This window comes from Branchiostoma lanceolatum, chromosome 7, assembly GCF_035083965.1.
Source record: "Branchiostoma lanceolatum isolate klBraLanc5 chromosome 7, klBraLanc5.hap2, whole genome shotgun sequence".
In the NCBI taxonomy this organism is placed as follows: Eukaryota; Metazoa; Chordata; class Leptocardii; order Amphioxiformes; family Branchiostomatidae; genus Branchiostoma; species Branchiostoma lanceolatum.
The window spans coordinates 5,870,001-5,884,205 of NC_089728.1; the positions used below are offsets into that span (position 1 = coordinate 5,870,001).

The 14,205-nt window shown below is 41.4% G+C and overlaps 2 protein-coding genes across 3 annotated transcripts in view; both read left to right on the forward strand.

The window, feature by feature from the left end:
* LOC136438839 (bactericidal permeability-increasing protein-like) overlaps positions 1-8,663 on the forward strand; it is a 15,012-nt gene extending 6,349 nt beyond the window's left edge. The window contains exons 5-18 of one of the 2 annotated variants that reach the window (XM_066433835.1): positions 58-148; positions 884-947; positions 1,323-1,386; positions 1,835-1,926; positions 2,504-2,644; positions 3,149-3,184; positions 3,447-3,506; positions 4,141-4,308; positions 4,738-4,811; positions 5,220-5,262; positions 5,667-5,727; positions 6,241-6,327; positions 6,959-7,032; positions 7,784-8,663. In XM_066433835.1, coding sequence (XP_066289932.1) covers positions 58-148; positions 884-947; positions 1,323-1,386; positions 1,835-1,926; positions 2,504-2,644; positions 3,149-3,184; positions 3,447-3,506; positions 4,141-4,308; positions 4,738-4,811; positions 5,220-5,262; positions 5,667-5,727; positions 6,241-6,327; positions 6,959-7,032; positions 7,784-7,831 — 1,103 coding nt within the window. In that variant the 3' untranslated portion in view covers positions 7,832-8,663. The remainder of the gene's footprint in view (positions 1-57; positions 149-883; positions 948-1,322; positions 1,387-1,834; positions 1,927-2,503; positions 2,645-3,148; positions 3,185-3,446; positions 3,507-4,140; positions 4,309-4,737; positions 4,812-5,219; positions 5,263-5,666; positions 5,728-6,240; positions 6,328-6,958; positions 7,033-7,783) is intronic. The other variant, XM_066433836.1, reaches the window with a different exon arrangement.
* A 1,634-nt stretch (positions 8,664-10,297) lies between these two features.
* LOC136438842 (bactericidal permeability-increasing protein-like) lies at positions 10,298-14,000 on the forward strand. Its single transcript, XM_066433839.1, has 7 exons — positions 10,298-10,515; positions 10,963-11,074; positions 11,993-12,124; positions 12,515-12,588; positions 12,837-12,927; positions 13,199-13,262; positions 13,575-14,000. The coding sequence occupies exons 1-7, from the start codon at positions 10,398-10,400 to the stop codon at positions 13,641-13,643; spliced, it is 660 nt and encodes a 219-aa protein (XP_066289936.1). The 5' UTR covers positions 10,298-10,397; the 3' UTR covers positions 13,644-14,000.
* The last annotated feature ends 205 nt before the right edge of the window (positions 14,001-14,205 follow it).

Sequence of the window (14,205 nt, forward strand, 5' to 3'; positions counted from 1 at the left end):
TGCTGTAAGCGTGAATTTTAGTGTTGTTCTTGACCAAATGCTTGACTGTCGTGACAGGAAAGGACGCCCAGGACCGCCCTACCATCTCTGTCGGCTCCTGCTCGGCACACATCGGTGACGTCAGCGTCAAGTTCCACGGCGGGGCAAGGTAAGAATATCTATTTCCAAGCACATGTTGGGAGGCAAGATCGTAGCATTTTCCTGTCCACCATAATACCTACCCAGCCCCCCCCCCCCCCCAAAAAAAACCTTTGCTTGAGATGGTGGAATTTGACAGTATTGCCGTAGTTTAAGTTTTTTTCGGTGCAAGCTGCGTCGGGAAGTGACAAGTTTTGACTAGTGATCGCCGGGGTACATACTTACTTTCTCGTGTACATACCACTAAGCTAGTAAATGACATGGTAATAATGATAAACCCTGATTGAACACTCATGCCCTGTAATCTCCAAGCAGATGTTAAAAGGCAAGACTAAGATCGTGACTGCTGAAAAGCTCATATATGCCAGCGCTGTCTTACTTTATAAGTTGGTACAAACTACGTTGGGAAATGATATGTGTTGACTAGCACTCATTGGGGCATAACGTTAACGTTACACCCAGTCTTATCTATCGAGAAGCGAGCGGGCTGAAGGGAAATTAATCATTTCATTTGCCACATCACGATAATAAAGTAAAGTAACCTTAACCAGTATAGCCTGGAGTCCAGCCTTATTAGCCAATTGGCGAGGAGCGGAGCTCGTGTAACGGACGGAAGCTAATAAGGCTGGACTCCAGGCTGAGCCTTTAGCCATCTAACATAGCGGATGCTAAATTACATCATAGTCATGTGATTTCAAACACTACTGAAACGCTGTTGTTGTTTTATCTTCCTCCGTCCACCCAGCTGGTTGTACAACCTGTTCAAGGGAGCGATCGAAAACACGATCAAAAATCAGCTGAACAGCGAGGTGTGTATGCGGTTTCATATGGCGGACGGACTCTTCAATACATGTATAGCGATAGCGTTAGTATTACTGATATCAGGCACAATGAAAATAATACACCTGTTGCGTGATCCATAACTACAATGTGTGTACGTACTATTTAAGGCAAAATTGTAATTTTTTCATTTGAGCGAATTTCATTTTCAACTCAGGACCAATCAGTTGAAAGAAGCTTGAATAACTACTGAAGCTCTATTTGATAATTGAAATAATCATAAGTTATTAAAATGAGTTTGAAATTATTGAAATAAGTCATACCTACTTCTCAAACATAGTTTCATACGTTTGGCGATATCACAGAAAATACTGTGTGAATTTGCATTGTTGTTTTTTGTTCAGCTCTGCAAATCCGTGTCGAAGGCCATCAACGAAGATGTGGAGAAATCGTTCGCGCAAATCAGGGGTAAGGCTAGATCATGCTTATCTATGTAACTGTTAATAAAGTGTTATATTTGCTTGTTGTTCTGTTCAAGTTTGCTGAAAAGAAATAGCAAACAAATAAAGGGTTGATATACTAGTAGCCTTGTAGGATGTCCCTGTAGCTCAGTTGGTAGCGACTTACAGTTGAACTCATTGTTCCAATTAGTTGGTATAACCCTTTGCCCCTGAAGGGGCTATTTGGGGGTACCAGCAATGTAGATGTAGATGTAGATGTAGATAGCTGGTTGTCCCTTGTTCGAATCCAGTAAAGGGCATCCCTGCATTCGTCTTTCGAAAGGAACGTAAAATGGGTGGTCCCGTGTTTGAGGAGGTGCCTCGAGCACGTTACAATACCACCATTACTCAGATGGGCCTACTGGCTGTAATAATACAACAATGTGAATTGATATACCTGTTCGTTCTACCTCCAGTGCTGGAGCCAGTTGGGAAGTTTGCCGACCTTGACCTTGGACTGTTGGAGGCTCCAAGTTTCCAGACGAACTTCATGGAACTCCCGCTGAAGGTCAGTGTTGAAGGTGTTGTTGCTGTTGTAATAGTGTTGATTTTTAACGAGTTTGCTCAGCAGCGTAGTGACTTGAACTGGAACAGCATCTCATCTCCCTGAGTCAGAAACATCATGGCTGAGACAAATGTACAGGACTGATCTCGACAGACTCATTCATCCACTTCTAATTGTTTACAGATGTTGATGTTGTCTATATAAAACACTAGCACAAGTGGTAAAGAGCGAGGACTAAGTGACCCAAAATTCCGTACCCTATCAAGGTTTTGATCCACTCACACATGGCAGGACCCCTGCGCTTTTTTTCTTATGATCCGATTGTAAAATTCACGTTGTACTTTGATATGTGTAAATCTAATATAAAACGTACACCATGTCTATCTTGATGATGTCATCAACATAGATATGCCTTTCTGTCACTGACGTCACTGACGAAAGACAGCGAATGCTATCTGAAACGTTCTATCAAGATTCAAAATTCTATCAAGTTGCCTGAGTAACTGTTATTTGGCGTATCTTATTACCTGGATGTCTGACCTTCATCAACGTATGTGTATGCCTTTGTCCTCTCCTACAGGGAGCCGTTGTGCCGCGGGATAGCAGCATCACCGTGCCGGTGTCGCCCGGACCCATCCCCGAGGTGCCCGAGACGTCCCGCATGATCTACCTGTACGGGTCCGAGTACGTGGGCAACGCCATCGCCAACATCTACCACAAGGTGAACTGCCATACTTCAAGTTTGCCGATCTAGAATATACTATGATCCTAAATTCATCATTCTCCTACGCACACCCGAACCCCGACGTCCTACAAGGAGAAGAATGACATACATATTCATGGCACATATATAACATATAATATATAGCATTTGTTGTTCTTCAATCATGGTAGTAAAGAACAACTCTCCTACATATTAACGAAGACTAAGAAAGAAGTCTCACTGCCCCTTGGACCGCAGTCTTCGTCATGTTCCAATGACCAAACACTTATGTCACATGACCTAGGAATCCTATATAGGGCAATATGTACGGCTGGTGTAGAAAAAGGAAGGAACAAATGTACAGGACTGATCTCGACAGACTCATTCATTCACTTCTAATTGTTAACATATGTTGATGTTGTCTATATAAAACACTATTACATGTGGTAAATGATGGCAATACCATAGAGAAAGAAACGACAGAATATACTGAAACCCATTCATATTTTTATCTACCACCAGGCCGGGCAACTCAGGCATGTTCTCAAGCCTAAGGACGTGCGTATCATCAAGTCTCCTTATTTTTGGCCACGCCTCAGTGGCGGAGGCATTTCTTGTAGTATCAATTTCAATTCAATTTCAATCACGATCGCTATTTATCACGGGAATCGATTTTGTTGTTTATGTTGTTACTCGATAATTGTTAATGTGTAAATGTGAAGTATTTGGTTACCTATATATTTAACTTTCACATTTATCAGATATTCCTAGCTTCTGATGTCTTCCTTCCCCTATGAATATGTTTTCTCATTTATCATAGATTCCCAAAGACCTGCCCTTCAAGCTGAACACTACGTACCTGGCGGGTCTGGTGCCGAAGGTAGGGATAATACTACTTAAAACGCATTAACAAGCACCTTTGATTCTAGTATCCGGATGAAACGTTATTGATGCCTTTATTAAGTCGATATCAATCACGGACGTAAAATAACGTCCGCTCTCCACACACACACACACACACACACACACACACACACTCAGACACACTCAGTCACTGATGAATGATAGAAAATCTAACCAATTGCTTGATTTATCTATGTTGTATTACGACTAATGTTCTTCAGGATGTCTAACCTTCATCTACACACACACACACACAAACACACACACACACGCTCAAACACACACACAAACACACACACACACGCTCAACCACACAGCTATCTCTAGCCAATACAACTTGCAACCCTTTTCTACTACATATACTTTTAGTACATCAGCTTGGCTAACTGTCCGATTCCACCCACCCATGTTTTCAGATGATATTAAACCCATGTTCTTCGTTGTTCCACACACCCAGGTGGGTGAGTTGTACCCGGACATGGGTGTAGCGCTGGTGTTGAACACCTTCCTGCCGCCCCACCTGTCCATCCGCCCGGATCACTCCACGCAAACTCTTCATCCACCCACGCATGTTTTCATTTGCTAACCCATGTACCTTGTTGCACACCCAGGTGGGTGAGTTGTACCCGGACATGGGTATAGAGCTGGTGCTGAACACCTCCCTGCCGCCCCACCTCTCCATCCGCCCGGGCCACGCCACGCTGACCGGCTACGGGAACGTCCACGTGTACGCCACGCCTCAAAACAAACCCGCGATCTACCTCTTCAGCATCAACGTGGTATGTATCTTCATTGTTAAATGACATTACGAGCAGCACGTAACAGAAATTTCGTTCTAACCACCCACTAGATTAGGCGTGATTCTTACACTTTTCCATAGAGCTGAAGTATGTTATGTGTTGGTCATTTAAAGTTCAATCCTCAGTCATAGTAGTACGCACTTGATAAAGAATTATACGCTAATCCCGTACACAAAGTAATTTAGTATTCCATTCCAATTACGACCGCCATTTTGAAAGGTGCTCCCGCGAAAGCGCAGCGTGGCGAGAATGCACGAGGTCGCGACGAAAATCTTTATCCGCACACGAGATGTTTTAAAGGTTCGGAATCACTGTGAGATAAAAGGAATGTTGCACTGTAAGTGGTTCGGACTCCTACTTCTTTCTTTTGCTTCTTATGGTGCAGTGTTGTATTTGTTGTCCCCACAGACCATGGATCTGGGTGCTGAAGTGAAGCTGATTGGAGAGCTGCTGTACGGGAACGTGTCGATGGATCCTAACAAGTGAGTAACGTTACATCATTATCTTCTTCAGATCTTACACACGCTTGATAACACGACGTTTAACATCTGATGTAGTCTGGGTGCCATCCGATTACTACCTGAGCTCCAACACTCGCTACCCAGGCTACATCTGATGTTGATGAAAGAAGAAGCTCGGTCTCTAAGAGTCACTCAATTGAATACTAGTTTGTTTTCAGTTTATTCAAAAGATAGAGCCTGTTCGTCTCACCATTGTAACACTGGTGTCAGCGGGATCCGAACTACGCCAACAACGACTAGTTCAAACTTCTAAGTTACTAACTCTAGATCTTGCATTGATGTAGAATGTATGATGTACCACTATACGATGCTTGTTAAATGTAATTCCTTTAATTTGATCGTGTGCATTTTTACATCTTTATCTTTAAGGATCAAGATCACCACATTCGGCTCGACTGTAGGTCCTGTACCGGTGAGTAGACTTGCCTATGACTACTTTCGTGACTTGTTTTCAACAAATTCTGATGAATTCTGTGCGATTTTATGTTGCAGGAAACTGTAATGTGCGTCTTTATTTGAAAGTAGCAACTTTCCATTGACATGATAAATAGAGTAAAACTGAATATGGAAAAGTAGAATGGGGAATGTGAGGACGCAATAGTGGTTCTGGGAAGCATTTCATTCATGGAGAGCTGGATACTAATTTGGACCAACAAGCTGCCCAGCATACTTCAGAGATACATGTATCTATGAACGGAACAAAACGGTAACAGGGAAGAATCAGATATCAAAAATACACGTTACACGTTGCACAAGTTTTCCAGCCTTAATTTCTTTGATGAAAAACTCACTAACCTTTACTTTATCATTCTCTAGACATTCGGTCTGGACTTTGCGATCCGTGCTCTGTGCCAGGCGACTGTGCCATGGATTAACAGTAAGGGAGACTTTTTTTACCTTTGAAGAAGGCGAAATCAGACGATGTCACAGTAGATGACTTTAAGAAAAATAATCCATTGAAATCTTCCACTAAGTAAACGACATCATACTTTTCAACGCCATGCTCGCTGTCTTTTGCTGGTTATATCAGTTGCTCTCATGATTTTTACTGGTTCTGTTACTTTTTTTCTTTCGCATTGTCACAGTTGCGAGAAGTTTTGCGATTTGCCAAAGTTTCTCTCATTTTACTCGCCATTGCATCTACATCTTACTTTCGCACAATACAAAAGTTACTTTTTTCGTGAGCGACTGTCACTGACATCCATCACTGACCAAAGATGCTTGTGGAACTTTTGTATTGTGCATCTTATTGCCTGAATGTGTAACCTCCGTTTGCACCAACGAACGTATCAAGCATCTTACATTTGGTTCTGGATACGTTGGTGAGCAGTTCCTGCCTCTCTAGACTTTACTTCATTCCCGGCACCTCTTGCTCACCTTCTCCTATCAGCCTTTGCGCTGGACAGCAGGTTTGAGGGTATGCTCACGGTCTGGACGTCACGTGACTTCTGCAGACAGGGGGCGGTGCCTGCTATACGTACGTCATAAGCCATCTCACAGTTCCGAGTGCGCATGTGCAGTCGTGACTCGTGATACATTGTGGTCCAAGTTCAAAAGTTTAAGGTCCCTCATTCGTAAACAATTCTTCGTCTGGATCCGGACGTGTTTGACACACTTCCACGGGGATGTTTGTTTACTTCTGAGGGGCCTTAAACCTCTGAACCTACCCACAATCCCATGTGGCATTGGAATTTTAAGATGGCTTATTGTGGTGGCTCCAACTGACATTTTTTTACCTGAGCCATATGCGCGCTCCTTATCCATAGTCTGCATGTTTCAGCCTCTCCTGATTCATCTACACTTGTCTTTTAAATTGCTGCATGGTTTCATCTTTATGTGAACACTATATAACATATATAGTAGGCAACTAGTTGTGGACAAGCTCAAGGCCCATTGGGAGAGTTCAGTAAGCAAATAGTAGTGGACAACCTACTTGCCTACATATAACATATATAGTACATGTATTACCCATTCGCCTTACTTTTTTGTCCGAACAGAGACGCCGATGTATCGTTTGGAAAAAGGTTAAAGGATGGAAAATAACATGCGGATGTATGAATTGAATGTAAGGTTCTATTTGGACTTAAACCTCTCCATGTCTTTAACAGACTACCTGGCTCAGGGAATCCCCTTCCACCTGAAGGATGTTCTGTTTGAGAACGCCCAGGTGGTCATGCACCAGGTGAGTCCCAAGGAGGATACTGGAACCATCCCAACATTTACTACAACACACATTACATGAAGACATTGTAATCTAAATAGGATAGAGAATGAGCAACAATTTTTAGTAGAACGTAGTTTATACAACGAAGAGAGAGCTGCGCTTTATAAATTAATACAATGTAGGTTTCCCCATTTCATACATCTTGGCAACGTGGAAAAATTAATATTTCTAAAAAATAATCATAATGATAATAATTGCTTTAGATAAACCCTTGATTATTAAACACAACTGTACTTATATCTACACTATTACTAAGAAGTAAAAAGAGGCCAAATTAACGTAATCGTTAGACTAGTACTAGCTTATCATTGTATATGTATATATGTATTTGCAAACTGTGATGTTTTCTGTTGTGACCTGTGCTGCACCCAGTGGGTATGTGTGTGCAATAAAGATCTTCGTTCATTACACATCCCAGATCAAGATCCTAGATGGCTAATTGTGATGAGCAACAAGCATATCATATAGACTTCATGTTGCGTTTGGCAGTACAACAACTGTACAATTTGATCAGTAAATGATCTTTTCTTGAGTTTTCAAAAGAGTAAAGTGGCCCGCGAGACTGTCTGATTTTGTAACTTATGTGTAACTTTTTAAATTGTGTGATAAACACTTGTGAACGATTGATGCAAATATGTTGCCAAAACGTAACCAACCTACAGTGCTTTTCTGAAAGGTTTCTAAATGTTTCGCTTTGTTTTCTTTTCAGGGTTTCATTTCCATCGGCACAGATCTCAAGTACACTGGGCAGTTCTGATTCCAATAGTCAACAACGCTGCTTAGCAGCTGCAACAAGTTCATGTTTCGATGCACTGTTTACTTGGTGTTTTAAATGAGACCTGTTTTAGAAAAGCAGGCGCCGTTATCATGGTCTCATTTGTGTGTATACGGAATAAATCTAAATGTTTAAAGTTGTATAAGAATATGCAATAGAGCTATATCAATGTGATAATCAGTGCGCTGCACATATCATTCGCTGCGAAGTGTAAACTGGAATTGATTTTGACTGTTGAAGAAGTATTTAATCAAACGTGTGCGGTGATGCTATTGATTGGTTGATCAAGCTCCCCCAAGGCTTGAACAGTGGCACATCGAACTTGATTGGCTGACCTTTAAGGTTCCCTGATTGGTCAACAAAGCTTGTCCTCCCCATTGGCTAAAACATTCAAATCCGTGACGTCCTTGGTATCCTAGTAGATTTTTAAATGACGCACAGGATAGATAAATAAAAGAAACCTGCAGTGCCTTAAAATATTTTTGGTGTGTGTTCATTTCGAAGCTCTGGTGATCTGTTATGATTTTCAGGTTCATGTAGAAAATAGACTAGAAAAGGGTGAAAACGTGGAGAGTCATGCAGATTCTCTTGTAAGCTTTGAAACCAGTTTTAAGGTTGACCCCTTTTGATTTCATCAGCTATATATATATATCTGTCCACATCAAGCATTTAGAGCGTGTAAATCGACGGTTTTCTACAGTTGTTTGTATCTTTTATATGTGTATAATATCTTTGATGAACTCTTGGAATTAAGAGCGACCATATTTAAAGGTAAAGGTAAACGATCGAAATACAACTGAGCTGAAAACTTAAATGTGGTTCTTGTCCTGCTTGATTTTTTTTTATATTTCCTCTATTGTGTTATTCTATTCCTACACTCTCTGTAGAAGGGTAGCCATTGTAATTATACGACAATCAGCTGAGCGATTAAATCAGGTTTACGATGTGGCCCTTGATTGTATGATTAATAGTTCTATTGCACACGAGTCAAAATTATGATTTAACCCTATCCAGACTGGGGGGGGGGGGGGCTAAAAGTGCCCGCGCCAACTTTGACATCGTATTTCTGCCGAACGATGTATGCTAAGACAACCAAACTTGGTGAATTTTCCTAAAATTTTGTTGGCAACAATTTTATGATAATGTTTTAAGTTTATCATTTTTTCATGTTGCCATGGCAACGGGTTTCTGACTGGCATTTTATGCAAAAATCATTAATTTTCTGAAAACAATGATATTTCTCGGGTTTTCTTGCACAACTACACTAGTTTTCCTACATGTATAACATTACATGTAATTAAATGCAACTTTCCTGATTTAATATTCATAATTTATGCTAATTTGATGACGTAATCAGCCAAAATCCAAGATGGCGGACCTTATCACTATTTCAGGTATCAGCAGGCTTTTTCGCCCTTAAAATCGTCAATACCTGACATTTTCTTTATCAGAAACATTTAGATTAACGTTTTTAGTCTATTTTCAGTGTCTTTTGGGGTCAAAAGTGGAAAAAAAGGATTTTTAAAAATTTCAAAATGGCCGATCCAAGATGGCGGATCCCAAGGGATCGCTAACAACACATGACGCCATTTTATGACGTCATTTTGACGTCAACGTACTTACCATTGACGTTGTAGGCCTTTGCATACCTTAAAATGAATAATACAAACCGTTTTGTTTAATTCCTTTAGATATTACGGGAATTCCCTATTTAGCCAATAAAATCACATCGATGACGTCATAATTACGTCATATTAAGTCATAACGTCACCAAAATTACAGCTATTATAAAACTTGACGTGAATATCACTCCCTGAAAATTTGGTGATGATACATCATACCGTTCGGAAATTATGAGGGGGGCCGAATCAGCCCCCCCCAGTCCCAGAAATACCAAAAAAGCCCAGTCTGGATAGGGTTAAAGGGCAAAAAAAGTAGAAAATTTCATTTTTGGTCTTTGGAATCCGTTGAATGATCTGTCAAACATTTGTTGCTCAGCGATCGCAGCCTCTAATGGAAAGTGTGTGCTACCATAGTAAAAGACCCGTTCAGAAGTCTTCTGTCTTGATGCAACACCTGATTCGTATCATAAGGGTAATGCCAATCTGACAACAGTATTTGAAAAAAAAAATACAATAAGATTATAATGTCAGTCTTCGAGAATAAAGAAAATTTTTACTTTTTTACAATTGTTGGCCTCTAATCCTGCGGCATCACTTGGATGTAAATTGCCCCATGTGATTGTTAAGATAACCTCTGCACTTTGGACGACCCAAGTAGAAAAATAAAACAATTGTAAGAACATCTAGGGCAATCAGATTGGGGTTAGATAAACACCTTGCACGTTTTGTGCATAGTTTTTTGCGACCCTACACAGAGGAGTCTTAGATATATATTTGCTTCGTGTGTTTACCTGAGATAAGCGTGTTGCAATGAGTCAGTGATTACTGGTTCAGAAGAGGGTAGATTGATCGTTTTAGCGATCACGTCCTATGTTTCTGTGAAGTAGCTCTGAATTGCGTGAACCGTAATCTCGTACATTGTCACAATGGTATCCTGGGAAAGAGTTCTACAGGTCGGCCTCCTGTTGGCCAGTTGTTCTTCGTGCTTGGCGGGAAATTCTACAGCGGCGAATGCAACCTTCACCAAAGCTGCTATGGAATATGGTAACGTTATCCAACTAAACTCAGCCTTATATAACTCTTTATCGCACATTTCTTAGTGTCTCTCTCCAATGTTTGAAGAAAAGCAGAGTTAATGTATCGCACGGGAAAATACACTCAATCTAATCTATTCCAGATCCGCCTTGCGAAAGAGGCAAAGCAAGTAATTTTTCGTTAATATTTGAATCAATCCTTCTGACATGGTACATTCAATGCTCTTAATTGGAACATAAAGGTTAACCTCGACACCGTGGCGTAAGAACCGTCCTGTAAAAAGGACATGGATTATGTCGGGATTTGATAGTGGATTGCCACAAGCCTATACGAAAGGTTTATTCTCATCGGGCGTTTAAAACGTATGCTACAAAGTCAGAAAGAAAAAACCTGTGATGATAGAGGGGGGGGCAGTTTTTCTAGTACCTTTCCCGTCATGCTCTCCTGACTGTGCAGGTACCCGGATGTTCACCTGGATGATCCAACAGAAAATGAACAACGTCCACATCCCGGCCTCCAAGGGGGAAATGGACCTCCCTTTCGGGACCATGGAGCACTACACCAAGAAGTGAGTTATGGTCGACTTCCCGTCGGATGCTGTCTAAGCTCTTAATCATGAGGGCTAGAATTCTATAGGCCTTCACACGAACTACCCCTGCTCTTCTAGCCTGGGCACCATCCTCCGTAGTAACCGCTGTCTCAATCTTTTAGCTTGCTACCTCCGTGGTTGGCAACTGGAAATATTGAGCCAGCGGTTACTACAGAGGATGGTACCCAGGTTACCGCTCCTGTAGATACGTGTATGTAGACACGCTATTAGTCAATATGTTTATATTCCACTAAAGCCCTTTGTGTTGCGCGTCTCATCATCATCACCATCATCATCCACTTGTTTCTGCATCTGCAGTCGTGGAAACGTCCTGCAGCTGCATTCAGTCTTTCTTCACTGTGTCTTGGATCTTGCAAGGCCCCTTGGAGTAGTTTTTTTCTGTCTCTTTTCTGCTGCACGTCTACAATATGACAAATATATACAATGGTTTTATTGAAGTAATCCTTGTCCAACAGCTTGCAGCCATACATGGCTGAATTGATGTACAGACATCACAACAGCTCTGTTCCACATTAATGATGCGGTACATACGTTAAAAATTATGAAATACAAACACATTAACATAATCTAAGTGTAGCTTAACTATATAATCTTAAGTTTGAAGCGATTAACAACTATAATTGTACTTAAGCGTTCGCACTGAGTACGGGTAGTGAGTAACTTTCGCAGTGTGATCAAAGTGCACAGGGTGATGAGGTATATATACCAGGTTTATCACCTGTCCTCCTGTCCTGCACTCTCTCATCCCCAGTCCCTACGCGCCTCCTCCAAACACGGCACGTTTCGCACACTATACTACTTCCATTCACCTCAACACGTACCAAGGAGGTCCTTGCATGTACTGATAACAGGACCTTTGACGCATCTCTTCCCCAGTGTGTATCTGTCAGATTTCGCGATTGGACACACCAGCATGGACGCTGACCCGGATGTAGGGCTCAGAATGATCATCTCTGCGGAGTCCGCTGGAATCAACGGGGACTGGGGATACAGGATGACTAGCGGGTTGTAAGTACGAAGGCCCAAAACAACAAAGCAGCCCGTGTTCTCAAGACACATTCTTCGGAAGCTGCGGAGAGTTTGTTGTGTTGGTCCTTTTTATCTATAAGTATTCAGTAAACAAAAATGTGTACGTAGATATAGAGCATCATAGCTTTACTTTTGGGCGTGAATGAGCAAGGCTACATTTAAATTGGATGAAAATTAGGGCTGAATCCGATACCAAGTCCGTGATTCAAGCTGTAAATTTATTGTTTAAGTTGACATGGGGTAGTTTGATGCGACCATGCTTCCTCCATTTATCAAACGATGGGAACTCCGGATCTCATTCTTAACGGAATTGGAAGGACATTTCAATAATAATGAGCAATATCTTTACATTCATCTATATTTTGACAGTGTTGTGGCGAGTGACGTAGGACGGTTCGAGGTCAGCGTTTCCTCGGCGCACATCGATGTCGTGGTCGCCATGGGTAAGATACCAGTGTCTGCAACAATAGCACCCCTGCAGTTCCCATACAAGATGCTAGGAGGCCCAAACTTTCACCATTTCTTCCCGGGCCATAAACCTGTCATTTTCACTGACGACCATGGCTTGTTCAGAGCAGTAAATGCGCAATAAAGCCCTACTAGAAATACTTCGTTCCTATCATGAGCTATACATGACATAAAATTTTGGAAAACTTCAGATTACACAATACTTCCGTGTGTCCATACACAGATGAAAACGCTGCCAGCGAGGCGACATTGTCCCTGTTGAGCTGTGACGCAGGGGTGGGTAGCATGGAGCTAGTCTTCCACGGAGGCGCAAGGTAATATATCTAAATATTTACGACATGAGGCCGACGTACAGATTTGCTTGCGTAGGTCTTTATATCTCCAAATTCAAATTTACCCGACAATATCCGGGTTTGATCATTCAATATGGCCGACAATACGTACGTCACAGTCACGTGAGTGCAAATTAGATTCATGTGTGCAAAAACAGACCCAGCCGATAACGAAGTTATCTTTTTTAAAATTGACGTCATCAGACAGAACTCGTACTGTAGCAATGTTTTCCCATTTACCATTGACCCTCAGCTGGATCTACAACTTCATTTCCCCGATCATGGTTGAAGGACTGAAGGAACAACTTGGCGAGATGGTAACTTTATTTATCAACTTTTTTCACAAATGATAGAGGGACATATAACGACCAATAACGTTAACTGGCAGCTAATTCTGATTACTGATAAAGCATGTGAAAGGCTCTGATATAAACATTTCACAGAAAAAGATAAGATTTTTTTATATAGTTATGTTTGCATCGATAACTAGTCATTGATAACTATACATGTTTATAATGTATATGTATAGAGAGAGAGAGAGAGAGAGAACTTCAGATAATGATGAATTATCATTGATATCCCGTCGATAACCGACGATAACCGGTACTAACCGTTGATAACCAATACAGATGTGTGAGTCGGTGGAGAAGACTATGTCTCCGGGCGGATGGATGGGGAAAACTCCCCATACCTGCTGAACGTGGCCCCGTTGAACGGTCCGTCGGCTTGTCGCTGTTCGCAGTTGATGAAGATGATTTGTATTCGCCGGAGAGAGGGCCTGGTTTTATTGAAAACGCAATTAATGATTTAAGTAAAACATCAAATTTGATCTATGCTATTGCATGGCTACTTTTGTCTTTGGTCTATCATCGTTTCTCTGTTTGTAACTGCTGTATCTTTAACACCGAAAGCAGTTTCTACCGGTAGGCTGTTTGCAGTACACCAGAATGTTATAATTAGTTCTCATGATTATGAGTATTCAAAGTGTGGAGGAAATCATGATTACATCTTACTGGTGTCAGTTAAGATGACGTCGTTGATTAAAGTTTTTTTGTGACTTCCCTATTTCTCTTAAAGTTCTCTTTCACTACCTCCATGAGAAATGTATTTTTGGGTGTGCCTGTATGTGTGTGTGTGTGTGTCTGTCTGTCTGTCTGTGTTTCCACAAATTTGTGGTCAGCAGCAACTCATTTCGAAGGATTGCAGTTATATTTGGCATGTGGGTAGGTGTTGGCAAGACAAAGGTCAAAGTCGATTTGG

What these genes read in the sequence shown, in the direction of transcription:
- LOC136438842 (XM_066433839.1), top strand. Translation starts at nt 10,398, where the DNA reads ATGGTATCCTGGGAAAGAGTTCTACAGGTCGGCCTCCTGTTGGCCAGT. An exon ending in CAAAGCTGCTATGGAATATG is followed by an intron (nt 10,516 to 10,962) that starts GTAACGTTATCC and finishes CTGACTGTGCAG; the next exon opens with GTACCCGGATGTTCACCTGG. An exon ending in GTCTTCCACGGAGGCGCAAG is followed by an intron (nt 12,928 to 13,198) that starts GTAATATATCTA and finishes ATTGACCCTCAG; the next exon opens with CTGGATCTACAACTTCATTT.